General features: G+C 41.5%; 1 protein-coding gene across 10 annotated transcripts in view; it reads right to left on the bottom strand.

The window, feature by feature from the left end:
* The window catches only part of Gyf (GIGYF family protein Gyf), a 136,353-nt gene that overhangs the window by 50,329 nt on the left and 71,444 nt on the right, over window positions 1-14,580 (bottom strand). For all 10 annotated transcript variants that reach the window (XR_012967115.1, XM_076197376.1, XM_076197351.1 and 7 more), the window contains 9 exons: window positions 13,894-14,006; window positions 12,549-12,774; window positions 10,676-10,803; window positions 9,229-9,319; window positions 7,032-7,214; window positions 5,369-5,557; window positions 4,313-4,649; window positions 3,157-3,447; window positions 761-990 (listed from right to left, as the gene is read on the bottom strand). Coding sequence is in view for 9 of the 10 variants with exons in the window: in XM_076197376.1 (XP_076053491.1) it covers window positions 761-990; window positions 3,157-3,447; window positions 4,313-4,649; window positions 5,369-5,557; window positions 7,032-7,214; window positions 9,229-9,319; window positions 10,676-10,803; window positions 12,549-12,774; window positions 13,894-14,006 (1,788 nt within the window). In the remaining variant the exon portion in view is untranslated. The remainder of the gene's footprint in view (window positions 1-760; window positions 991-3,156; window positions 3,448-4,312; window positions 4,650-5,368; window positions 5,558-7,031; window positions 7,215-9,228; window positions 9,320-10,675; window positions 10,804-12,548; window positions 12,775-13,893; window positions 14,007-14,580) is intronic.

The following is a 14,580-nucleotide window of genomic DNA, read 5'->3' as shown; positions in this document are numbered from 1 at the left end:
TGGAATATGCAGTGACACTATGGACATCCAGTACTAAAAAGAATACAAGGATATTAGAAAGAATACAGAGAGCAATGACAAAGTTGGCACCACCTCTTTCCAAATTAACATACAAAGATTATCCAAATTGGAACTACCAACACTGGAGCAGAGAAGAGAAAGAGGTGATCTTCTGACTATCTATAGAATCATGAAAGGAATGGAAATCCTTGATAGGAATGATTTACTAAAAAATGACAATGGAAAAACAAGAGGTCATGAAAAAAATAAAATAAAATAAAAATAACTATGGAAGAGATCTTAAATTTTATATATATATATATGTATATGTATATATGTATATATGTATATATGTATATATATATATATGTATATATATATATATGTATATATATATATGTATATATATATATATATACCTTCCCACACAGTGTGCTGGATATCTGGAATATCTTAGATAAAGAAAGTGTGTGTGTGCAAATACTATTCAAGATTTTAAGAAAAAACTTGATACTGAAAGATACAAAGACGGCTCACCATGAGCATAGCTCTCTTCCTGTATAATACAACTAGGTAAATAGGTAAATTGGTGTGGTATGGATGGAAAGTGACAATATGTTGATTCATTCAACCTCGTTAAAATGATTATCAAATTTTGTTTACAAATATTTGGTCTGCACCACTGAGGTAAGATTGTATTTAAGGTCACAAATGATAAAGCCTGGAAAACACTGCATTGATAAACACCTGTAAGGCCTACCTTAACTTCCTGAAACTCTTGAATGACCCCTGGAGTGACTGCAGGGGCTGGGCCAAACATGTTGTCTTCACCATGCCTTTCTTTTTGTGCATTGCGTGCTTTGCTTCGCCTTTCCAGGTACTGCTTGGCAAAATCTTTCACTTCTTTGCTATCTCCCAAGTAAGATCGGATGTAGTCATGAACTTCGTACGGGGATTCTACCTCTGACAGGAAGCTAACAAAGGTTGGAACTGGTGGGTAATAATATAAAGTAATATTAGTTTTTGTTTCTAGTTCATCAAATAAAATATATTGGCTGTGGAAAAAATTGGCTTATATAAGAATAAATCACAGAAAACCATATAAGTATGATTATTTTCATTTTACCCCTTTAAAACCTTATTCTACTTATAACCTAATGACACTATCACAAAACAAGAAAAAAATACTTTTGATGTTGCAGATACAATTAGGAACCACCCTCTCTCCATCCCCTCATATGGAAAATGGAGAGAATGGGAAGAAATCCCTTTGGGCTGCATCAAATCATCCATAAACAACTATCCTCCACCACTCAACCCTATTCCCTGCATTCTCCATTCCTTGCTCAATTGTCATTCTCCACTAGCTCAAAGCCCCTTTAAACCCATCCATACATTTCATTCTCAAGTCATCCCCTCAAGGTCACTCCATCCACCTCTACCTTCCACACCTCTTTAACTAGTCTTCACTCATTCTTTCCATGTGTCCAAACCATCCCAATACTCCTTTATCAGCCCTACCTGCCATCTCCTTTTCCACCCCTGCTCACCTCACCTCCCCATCTCTCACTTTATCCAACCATATAACCACTACCATACTTCTCAAACACTTTATCTCAAACACATTTAAACTTCTCATTTCTGTATCTCTTGAATTCCAAGTTTCTGCCCCATACAGTGTTGTGGGCACAATCATAGCTCTCGTCCCATAAAATACAACTAGGTAAATACATACATACATATACCAAGGCTTTTTCCTCCTTACAAGGGAGGTAGCCAAAAAGGAAAAGGCATAACATCATTCCCATCCATTCTATCCCTGAATACACTCCACACCCCTCCACCCTCCCTCTTATCTTAGCACCTAAAAAAGTAAAGGTCAATACATAATCTTCTATTTGCATCCATTCCTAGATGCCTATTTCTCATGACATTTTTCAATCCCCTAAGATGTCTACTTGTTTCTCTAAGTCTACAGACTACTGCCATCCCCACTCTTCTGTTTCCTGCCATATGTGACCCCAAATACTTAAAACTATCCACTTCCTCCAGCCTCTCTCCTTTAAGACTTACTTCCATCCTCTATCCTTGTACATCTCATCACCTTACTTTTACCCACATTTAGCTTCAACTTTCTCCTAGTGCACACCTTCATAAACTCCATCACTAATTGCTTTAACCCATCCTTTGACCGTCACAAGCGAAGTGTCATCCACAAACAAAAAGAAGTTACAGATATGGATATTCTTATGTCCAGCAACCCCCAATAATCATAGTAAACTTCACTAAATGCAAATATGCAATGGACGTTGCAAGCCCTCTCTTCAGCATAACTTAAATGTCTTATGATTATGGACTCTAGGGATAACTCTTTGCTTTGCAATACAACCTGTTCTTTATTTTCTTGAAGCCATTGCATACTTGTACTCATAGTTTATGTCATATCATCAATATCTTACAATGACACAAGATCAACTACAGATACCTGCAAATGGTGATACTATGTGACACATCAGTGAGAATTATCTCTTTACCATCTATCAATGCAATCACCTCCATTTAGAAGTGCAACCCTAAGGGGCAAACACTTCTCCATACCAGGCCCAAGATCTATTAAGTATTCCAGTATTTTTTCCACATTTTCACAAAAGGACTACTGCCAACAAGTGACTACTCCACTGTGACTACTATAGGCTCACACTAATCTACAACAATGATAACAATCTATCCTTTCTTCTTAGACAGATCCATGGGATGGCCCAAGGACTGCAGCCAGACAATGTGGTGCTGTGGGTTTCCATTCAGCAAATTTCAGGCAACAAAATTTAATATTACTGTGATGATGATGACCCAAAAGAACCAACTATGAGACAGACTCAGCAACTACATATATAATGCATAATGTAGTTCTCTTTATACAAAGGGAGTGTGAAGAGCTAACAGTGACAAAATTCTATTAAGCTGAGATGCAGCCATTGAATAAAGGTCTCCCTTAAAGAACTGAATTACTTTTCAGCTTTAAGCCAGCCTATAATTTTAATACAATTACCTGCTGAGAATATGAATATATCCCTTGCCTGCTAGTAATGTGATGACATACAAGGTAAATTATAATTACTTATGAAGAGGACAACCTCACATATTGCTCATACTTACTGTCAATGGATGCATGGACCTTCATATTCGTAAGGGATGTCTTGCACCACTGTGTGAACCCATCACTAGGTGTCATACTCTCTGAAAAGAGCTTTCTGACCGTTTCACCCTCATCCTTGCCCTTTTTCTTGTTATTACGGTTATTCATGGGAACTTGATGGTGCTGCTGCATCTGCTGCTGGAGACCTCTGTTGTTACTCGTGGCAGCAGGTTTGGTTGGAGTAGTACGAAGGTTTGGCTGAGGTCCTGCTTTGGTTATCCTGGTAGGTTCTGGGTCATCCCAGAATCCACCTGATCAAGCAAGATATACACATCTTAGTTTACTTTTATTTATCTTTCCTTGGCATGGTAACATACAACCATAACTTTAACTACTGGTTTGGGGTGTTTGACAAGTATGGTTGGGGTCATGAGGATAGATTAAAAAATGAGGAGGTGAGGAGTGTGGGAATAGAAAGGAAGATGGGAGGCAAATAGGGCTGATGAAAGAATAGTGGGATGTTAAGCACATGGAAAGAATGATTGAGGAGAAACTTGCAAATACAGAGTGGAAGGCAGAGGTGGACAGGGTGAACTTGATAGGAAGCATGAAAATGAGATGGATTGATGGGGTGAAGGGAGCCTTGAGTAAAATACATAAATACCAGACCCTTTCCCCCTTATAATGGGTAGGATAGATAAGTCAATAGTGACACACTCACATAATACACAATTAAAACCCATCCCATCTCTGCATCTCATGGATGAAGCATCATCTCTGTCCCCCTACCACACGACTTAAATAAAAGGCAATGATACAAGGTACAAGGCTTCCTCAGCAGTATCTGCTTAATTTCATGGGAACCCATCCCCGTCCTCATCACTTAAAAATAATTTCATGAAGCAGTCTGTAGTATCCTTTCATCTACTCATCCTTTCATCTCCCTTTTGTCACTCCTATTTTTTGGACTTTCCCTTCCCAGCTAAACTGACATTCCATGTGCATCCAAAGCCCCTTCCAACCCAGTGATTTCTTTAATATTTGGTGTTCCTCTCAAGCTCACTCCATCCACTTCTGCTTTTTACACTCTTTCTACCAGTTTTTCCTTATTTGTTATATATTAAAAAAAACTCTATGATGGATACAATATGCACATCTTGAAACACCCATCCATACCTGAGGCAGCTACTGCAGTTGTAGCAGAGTTGGCACTGTTCCACAGGTTGGCTGTCGGTCGTTCATTGTTCCACACTGAGGTGGTGTTATTTGACTGCTGCTGTTGTTGCTGTTGCTGTTGCTGGTTGCCCCAAGGTCCAGCCACAACAGCTCCTCCAGCATTGGCCATGTGGTTACCCCACTGCTGGGGCTGACTAGAAGGTTGGTGGGAGGTGGATGTATTTGAAGCCCTAGAGGCCCAGGAGAGGGACTGGGCAGCAGATCCCCACACACCTGCTGCATTGAGGCTCATGTGGCTCATTGCGGCTGCTCGCTCAGCTGCTTCCTTTTCTCGACGCTACAAGTACAGACAAACTCAACAATGCTAGTAACTACTGAGAAATTCTTTCACAAACTACTCTATTCATACAAACATACCAAGGGATTTTCCCCCCTTACAAGGGAGATGATCAAAGGCATAAATCCACTCCCACCCATTTCATCCCCACATACTCCACTCCCATTCACCACCCCTCCCTCCCTATTTTCTTGGCTCCTCCTGGATGGCAGGTCATCCCTGCAACTCACCCAGTGCCCCAGATCAGAAGCAATGCAGCAAGACACAGCATATCCACAGCAAGGCTGCTTCATTAAAGTGGCAACCCCAAACACATTCAAACTCCTCTCTTATGTTCCATGTTTCTTCCCCATACAGTGCTGTGTGCACAATCACCCCTTCATACAATCTCTCCTAGTATCCATTCCCAAATGTCTATTTCTCATTACACTTTTCCATCCCCCAAGGCATTTACTTGCTTCTTTCATTCTACATTCTACCTCTACCTCCACTCCAAGCCAAGACATGCTTTGACTTGGCAATCCCCTAAGTGGTGCCAATAATGCATATATACACAACAAATTAAAAATCTATACTAAAATTTCAAGTCAGTCTTACTCAACAACAATGAATGAAGTTTTTGGCTGGGTCTTGTGAATGTACTTTCTTGTCAAGTACCTGTCTATGGACGGAATGAATATATCATAGTCTAAATTTGAAAGTTTACAAACTATACCAACCTTTTTCAATTCTTTTTCTTCTTCAGCTTGGATTTCAAGGAGAGATTTAACAGGCTGTGCTGGGGTCTGATTAACGGAAGCCTTGGCAGCCCACTTGAGCCCTGCACTCTTTTGTCGGGCCTCCTCTGCAGCCTGCACTTGTGCCTCTCTCTGTCTCTGTTGCTGAAGCTGAATTTCTACTTCTCGCTCCTGAAAAAAAAGACATTCCATGCACATGAATGGTACAAATAATATGCTCTGTAAAACATACATACATATATACATACACCAAGGGCTTTTTCACCCCTTACAAGGGAGGTAGTCAAAATCAAAGGCATAAATCCACTCCCATCCATTTCATTCCCACATATTCCAATCCCATTCATCATCCCTCCCTCCCTCCCTCTTTTATTGGCTCCTCCTGGATGATGGGTCATCCCTGCATTTTGCCCACTGCCCTGGGTCAGTAGCAATGCAGCAAGACACAGCATAGCCAGAGCAAGGCCATTTCATTTAATCAGCAACCTTCCCCATCCCTCTCTGTCCCCTCATGCAAAAAAGAAGACAGGTAGAAATCCCTTTGGGCTATATCAAATCATCATTTACACACACTCCCTTACACCCACCCCTCACCCTCCCTTTCACGCACCACAGCATCATCCATACACAACTATTCTCTACTCACCCCGATCTTCTGTCTTCTCCCTTCCTTACTCAACAGGCATCCCCTTCTTTCCCAATGCCCCCTTTACCCCATCCATTCATCTCATCCTTGGCTGCCCCTCATGTTCACTCCTTCCACCTCTGCCTTCCACACCTCTTTTACTAATCTTTCTTCACTCATTCTTTTCCTATCTCCAAACCATCCCAATATGTTTTCATCAACCCTATCTCCCAACTCCCTTTCCACCCCACTCTCCTCCTCACCTCCTTATTTCTCATCCTATCCAGCCAAGTAACCCCTACCATAGTTCTCTGGCATTTCATCTCAAGCACATTTAAGCTCTTCCTCCCTTATGTTCCATGTTTCTGCCCTTTTCTGGGGTGGCTGAGTATAAAACCATATGCCTACCTTATACCCACCTCACATCCATATGAAACCCACTCACTGTCCCTCTCATTTTGCACCTCATGAATGAAAGGTCATCCCTATCCCCTGCAACATTCCTCAAGCCAAAGGCAATTCACGTTATCAAAATATTTGTATCCAAAAAGATGAGCGGAGTATTTTAGAGAGCTGTTAAATGTGGAGGAGGATAGGAATTGGTGGTAGCAGTGGAAGGCATTACGGAAATGACGGTGATGTGTACTTACAAAAACCGACATCTCCCATCCCAGTTTCAACTTCACCCACATCAACTTTGAAGATACTTTCCTCCACTTCACCATAGTCTTTCTTATCTCATCACTTACCAGCAGAGCTACTCCTTCCCTCACTCAGTCACTTATCCCTTTCAACTTTGTTTCACTTAATGCTAACACATCCATCTTCCTTCCCACAAACACTATCTCTTCACTCTTACTATCATCTGTACCACAACCACACATATTTAATGACCACACTATATACTAAACCATGGAAACATCACACAATACTGATGCAGCCTATCCATTCACCTTAAATCATTCACTCTCTTCCTTTGCAGGAGTAAACAGACATCAGTGGCTCATAAACTATCCTAACCTTTCTTTCCTTTTCTTCTTGTGCTCTTTGGATATCTGCTAAGGAAGGTGCAGGGGCTTTTTCAGGCACAGGCACAGGGGGAGTGTTCCAGGCAGGTAGCATCTGCTTCAAACGTTCTTGTAAAAGGAGGTGCTGCCTCTGCTCCTCCTCTTCTACTTGCTTTTGCCTTTCCTCTTCTTCAAGCTGTAATTGTAGAGATAAAAATTAAGAAACAAAAAAAAAAAACTGAATAGGAAAGAATTCTATAGAAACCTGGGGTAAAGGAATAACTTAAAAAACCTCCCACTGGTTTCTTGCTTGTGAGGGTGTGTTGGACACTCGGATGGAAAAAAATAAATTAAAAACATACACATACCAATGGCCTTTTCTCCCTTACAAGGGATGTAGCCAAAGTGATGACATGGTTTAACATCACACATTCCCCCCCTATTGGGAAGCTCAGACGGTGCCCCTCACAGAGGGCCTTGTAGCACTACAAAGCTCTCTGTAGCCAAAGTCAATGGCATAAATCCAATCCCACCCATTTCATCCCCACATACTCCACTCCCATTCACCACCCCTTCCTCTTTTCTTGGCTTCTCCTAGATGACAGGTCATCCCTGCATCTTGCCCACTGCCCTGGGTCAGAAGCAATGCAGCAAGACAACACATCCACAATAAGGCCACTTCATTTAATCAGCGACCCCCCCCCTCCATCCCCTTATGCAGAAAAAGAGAAGATAGGGATAAATCCCTTTGGGCTGCATCAAAATATCATTCACACATCCCCCCCCCCCCTGCGCATGCCCCACAATCACCCCATCCCTCCAAAGGACAGAACAAATCCCTGCACAGTTCTGGAAGTTCAGTGATGCCCCAATGCTATAGCTGTACTGAAGAGCTTCCTGGGGCTACCAACACATCTCTTTGGCCTTTGATTCAAGCCAAAAGAGGTGCCCCCTCTTGGCAGGTAGAGGCAAATTGACTGAGGGGCCTCAACAGAACCTTTGACTCCAACACCTTAGGTCAAGCAGCTACCACTTGGGCCAACCCTGTACAGTTAGCAGCTGTCTTCCACAGTGCCTGGTGGTCTGTTTGTATACTCTCCCATGACCCAAGGGGCTGTGTTCTGCCATGAGGACACATCTCTTTCAGTTTCACATACTTTCATAGTAATGTAGTGCATACCAGTGGTGGGTCATACCCAAAAGTCAATTATGCTCCTTGTCTCGCTGCTAGACTGTGAAACATGGATACCCAATGCTGACTTGAAGCAGCACCTCAATGTCTCTGGTACCAAACACCCTTGGAGAATCTTGGGGTATCACTGTAATAATTCTATATCAAACCAGTATCTGCTCCATGAGATTCATTCATAATTTATGAATGTCAACACCAACTATTTGTGCATGTGGCACACTTCCCTGATGATTCTATTCATAAGGTGAACTCCATAAGAAACAAAGGGACACCCTCAGAACACAGGGCAGCAGCAAGGTTGACTGTTCCAATCAAAAGATGTTTGGAAAAGGAAGGGTGGCTGTATGGGGGATGGCTTCGAGAAATTGTGGGGATTGGTGTAAGGTGTAACTAAAGTGATGTGCCCTACCAGAATATGCTCCCAACTGACAAGTCAATACCTATTATGGGGGCTTCAATGTAAATAGGTAGATACTCACATGAATCAGAGAAGGGAAGGATGTAGGTATGGTTGATGGTAGGGAGGAGGCTAGTGGAAATAGTGAAGTTCATATGGAATTAGAGTGGGGTAATATGCTTTATAACCTGCAAATCCATTATCTGCTAACCCAACCACACAAGAATTTGAGAATACACATCTCAAAGGACTCTATCATCATCACAATTCCTTAAATCAAGATAGGAAAACCTGAAGTAACATAGTACAAATACTGTATCACATATATCAATGTAGTATGGATTCAAATAGAGGAAGCCCATATAAGTAGCAATCTCTTATTGATTGCTCCAGTACTAAAATAAAATACCTGTGCTGCTGTAAGGATCTCTCAGAATATTAAAATGATCATTCTTAATTGATAATAATTTAAAAGCATATCTAAGACTACATTATTCCTAAACTATGAGCACAACCAGCACAGAATATTAAAATACTTCTTAACTGATGATAATTTAAAAGCATATCTGAGGCAATATTATTCCTAAACTATGAGCACAACCCATGCAGATTAATACTTACTTGCTGCATACGCCTTCGCTCTTCCTCCACAGCCATTCTTCTCATCTCTTCCTGGATCTGTGCTTGTCTTGCAGACTCCTCCTCTGCTCTCCTACAACAAAACAAAAAATAAATTGTGACATACATGAATATATCTATATATAATGTCTGCAGGTCATTCCTGCATCTCGCCCATTGCCCTAGGTCAGAAACATTACTTCTGACTCAGGGCAATGGGCAAGATGCAGGGATGACCCGCCTTAATAGAATATCCAAACCTGAACATCTCCGAAGGTCAATGGTCCCTGGACATAATCTCATGGCTAGCTGTGAGTCGTTTGGTTAAAAATCTTCACCCTCCTGACCCTGCTCCCCCACCATCCTTGACCCCGCTTCCCTTCTGACCTCACACCTCTACCCACATATCCCCTCCCTTCTGACTCCACCCTGCATGACAGATTGCCATGTTTTTAGCTTTGCCCCTTCCCCTTCTACTCATATCTCAATTGTATTTATGTCTCTGTCATTTCTTGTAACCAGTACTTTCCTGAAGAGGGCTATAGCTATTAGCCAAAATATAGAAGTCATGCTTTCTTCTAAGTTTCCTTTTATTCCGACTGTAGGTTCTTCGAGATTATATTTTTACAAATCTGCCACTACATTTTGTACAAGTGATATATATTCATATATATATATATATATTTCTCAATCATTGAAGAAAATTATCCAAATGTGGAGAGAAACACTACAGTTACCAGAAGAGTGAGGAGCAAAATGGCCTGCTATGAAGTGTTGCTGAAGGGGGAGGGGGGAGAAAAAAAAATCTACAATAGCATTCTTGCATGAGCATGAGACATAGACAGAGTCAGAGGCAGGACAGTCCAGTGAGCATGAGGGACAGGCAGTCAGAGCTACCCAGTGACTGAGATAATACAAAGCTATGTAATGGTACAGCTTAATATAAACATGTACAAGTGAGCAATAGTAAAACTTAACTACTTCTTTATAAGTATGTTAGACATCCCACAACTCGTGTCCTTCAATTTAATGTCAGCTGAATGCAATACTCCAGACTTGGTACAGTTTAGTTCAGTAATCATGTTCACTTTATGCAATTTTTATATTACCCAATCCCTTCAGGAACGTATCCCTTGCTTAAATTGAGAAGTCCCTGTATGTATACACACATACACACATCATGGGCTTTTTCACTCTTATAAGGAAACTACATTAGTCAAAAGGCTTGTCCACTCCCACCTGTTCCACTCCCATACACTTTTTCTTCCCTCTCATTGTATCTCCTTGTGGATGAAGGGTCATCCCAGTCTCATGCCCCATCCCCTCATGCAGAAAATAAAGAGATGGGGAGAAACCCTTTCAAGCTGCATCAAAATATCATTCACACATAACCTGTATACCGCAATTAGGTAAACATACAAATACACACATGACTGGTTTCCTTATTTACCTTCTCTGTTCCTCTTGCTTTTGTCTCTCTTCTTCTTCAAGCCTTCTTGTTTCTTCTTTCCTTTTTGCTTCCTCTTCTCTCTTTTTCAGCTCCTCCTCCCTACGCTTAGCTTGTGTTCTTTGCTGATCCTAGAGAAACACATGCCACATGCTTATTTAATATTATATTTTTACTTAACTCTCTATGAAATTAACATGAATTCTTTTGTATAAACAACACATAAAATCTTAAACCATAAGTAAAAGTACATTTGACAGAATCCAACCCCTCACACTAAAAAATAATCTCTTCAGCCTCTCCCTGACACAATTTTCACTCCTTGGGTCATCCCTGCATCTCGCCCACTGCCCTGGGTCAGAAGCAATGTAGCAAAAACACAGCACATCCATTCTTTCCATGTGTCCAAACCATCCCATTACTCTTTCATCAGCCCTATCTGCCATCTCCTTTTCCACCCACACATTTCTCACTCTATCCAACCTTGTAACAATTCTCATACATTTCATCTCAAACATATTTAAACTTCTCCTTTCTGCCTCTCTCAAACTCCAAGTCTCCACCCAATACAGTGTTGTCAGCACAATCACCTCTTCATATAATCTTCTCTGCATCCAGTCCCACATTTCTCTTTCTAATTACATTTTTTGATCACCCAATTTTTATTTTTCTCTCAATCTACAGTTCACCTCTGCCTCCACTCCACCATTTCCTGCCATATGTTACCCCAAATACTTAAAAGTATCCACTTCCTTCAGCCTCTCTCTTTTAACCACTTCCATACGGTGACGCCTACGTAGGTGTCATGAGGAACAAGTGGGTACACGATGATGCCGACGTCGGCATCTTGATTATATTTATTGTAGTCGTACCTGCATATCCTCCATTCTCTCTAAACTGGCTTCATCATATTTTCTATGGTTATCAAAATACACGGGTGAAAGAGAATGAACAATTGAGCACTGAATTTATTTTCTATAATACGATTATTATGACGCAACATCGCACGTTGGGCAGCTAATGCTGCCAGACGTGCGATGTGCCCCGGAGTGAAGAGGTTAAGACTTACTTCCAACTCACTCCCATCTTCTCCCTTTGTATATCTCATCACCCTACTTTTACCCACATTTACCTTCAACTTTCTCCTATCACATACCTTCCTAAACTTTGTCACTAACAGCCTTAATCCCCCCTCTGACCCTGCCACAAGTGCAGGGTCATCCGCACACAACAACTAACTCTCCTCCCACTTCTCTCAATTAATTTCAACCTTTTCCACTCCCCAGTAATATCTTCCACACCACCCCATCCATGTATACATTGAACAGCCATGGCGACATGACACAACTCTGATGTAGCCCCACCTTTACCCCAAACTACTCATTCTATCCATTTCCAATTCTAACACAGGCTCTACTACTCTTGTAAAAACTCTTTACTACCTTTAATATGCTTTCCCCAATCACATATATCTGCTATACCTCCCACAGTGCATTCCTCTCTATCCTGTCATAAGCCTTCTCCAAATCAATGAAGGCCCAAAAAATATCTTTACCTTTTGCCAAAGACTTTTCACAAATCTGCCTTACCACACAAATCTGATCCATGCATCCTTTATCTTTCCTATATACAATGCTCCTCACCAATTACTCTCTTTGTTCCATTCCTAATCCACAGCACATCCACAGCAAGGCCGCTTCATTTAATCAGCAACTCCCCATCTTCGAAACCTCCTCCATCCTCTCATTACAAAAACGCAACTCGTAAAACACAGCATACAAAGATCCTCTACAAGGTGAATGAAATTGAGTAAAATCATTTTTCTGCTGTGAATCCAATTATTCAAAACAAACTGTGGAAGCAATGTAAAATATACCTGCAGTCTTCTCTTCTCTTCCTCCTTCTTTGCTTGCTCTTGCTTCTTGCGTTCTTCATTTTTTTTCTCCTCCTCTATCCTCTTCATTTCATCTTGCCTCCTAATCTGCTCCTCTTGTATCTTCCTCCTCTCTTCCTCCAGCCTCTGCGTTTCTTCTTCATGCTTCCTTCTCAAGGCTTCCAGCTGTCTCCGTTGTTCCTCCTGTCTCTTCATCTCCTCTTTTAACCTTGGTGTTAATGAAATAGGAATGAAGCTCACTTGTTTAATTAGTGTAGAATACTACAAATTCTATTTCTGTTAATCCTGGAAGGTTGAGGTACTAAGTACCTATAGCCTCTATGATAGGGATTTAAAACCTAAAATTCATATCACAAAAGGTGACTTGGTATAGATTTTATAAACACAACTATATCACACATTCCTTTTAGCTTGTAAACATGCAAAGTGAGATAGCTAGACTTAAAACATCCTCACTCCTCTCACTCTCCTTTTATTTCTCATTCTCTTTCTTTGCTACTGAGAGTTATATGGCAATTGCATCTCATTTCTTCCCCAGTACTACTGCTGTTTCAATTCAGGTACATCCCTTTCATGATAGAGGCCATCCCCTTGTATACATTTTATTTTTTACAATACACTTTGTCACCCACCCACACTTTTATTTCTTTTACATTTTGAATAAAGCTCTTAAGGATTAATTTACCTCCTCCCACCCCTTCCTCTCACTCCCAGCACTAATGATATATGTATCCTTTGAGGATATTTACACTCATCCATTCTCAAATGAACAACCACCTTCTAATAATTTTCTCAATCCCATCTGCACCCAAATCAATTCACTGGCAATTCCAAACACCATATCAAGCTCTCCTGCAAGAGATAACCATGGCAATGGACTGATAACTGAATTTATTTGGTACATACATATACCAAGGGCTTTTTCCCCTTTACAAGGAAGGTAGCCAAAGTCAAAGGCTTAATAAATCCACTCTCACCCATTTCATCCCCACATACTCCACTCCCATTCACCACCCCTCCCTCCCTCTTTTCTTGGCTCCTCCTGGATGATGGGTCATCCCTGCATCTCACCCACTGCCCTGGGTCAGAAGCAATGTAGCAAGACACAGCACATCCACAGCAAGGCCACTTCATTTAATTGGCAACCCCCCTCTCTATCCCCTCATGCAGAAAAAAAGATGGGGAGAAATCCCCTTCAGGCTGTGTCAAATATCATTCGCACATACTCCCTCACCCCCATCCCCCCACCCACTTCCTTTCATGCATCATACCATCATCCATACACAACCATTGTCCATTTGCCCCTACCAATCTCTAATAAACTCACCTTATTTCTTCCTGGCGGATCCTTTCCTCCTCTACTCTCTTTTGTTCTTCCAACCGTCTTCGTTCCTCCTCCAACCGTTTCTGTTCTTCCTCTCGTCTCCTCTGCTGCTCCTCCTTGTGAGATACAAGAAAATAATATAAATTTAATGAAATGGCAATCCTGGGCCCTTCTCTGGATTTTATTAATGTACTTCCATTTCACCGATTTGATGTTACAAAAATTTAATAGTATCAAAGAATAAGGTTACACTAGATTCAACATAACAGTATACATTCCAAATAAAGGCACAAGGTAAAGAGATGCTTAAAGTACATACATACATACATATACCAAGGCTTTTTCCCCCTTACAAGGGAGGTAGCCAAAAAGGGAAAGGCATAAAAACACTCCCACCCATTTCATCCCTAAATACATTCCACACCCCTCCCACCCTCCCTCTCATCTGAGCACCTCCTGGATGACGGGTCATCCCTGCACCCTGCCCACCGCCCTGGGTCAGAAGCAGTGTCGCAAGACACAGCACATCCACAGCAAGGCCGCTTCATTTAATCGGCGACCCCCCCCTCTCCGTCTCCCCTTGCATATAAGGAGAGGACGGGGAGAAATCCCTTCGGGCTGCGTCAAAATTTACTCACACATACTACCCCACCCCCCCACCCATTCCTCCTCATGCAATCACAACATCAT

The sequence above is a fragment of the Oratosquilla oratoria genome, chromosome 1 (genome assembly GCF_046742065.1).
Source record: "Oratosquilla oratoria isolate Oo_2021 chromosome 1, ASM4674206v1, whole genome shotgun sequence".
Taxonomy (NCBI): Eukaryota; Metazoa; Arthropoda; class Malacostraca; order Stomatopoda; family Squillidae; genus Oratosquilla; species Oratosquilla oratoria.
The sequence above is the reverse complement of the archived record's forward strand: the minus strand, read 5'-3'. Positions and strand labels throughout refer to the sequence as shown.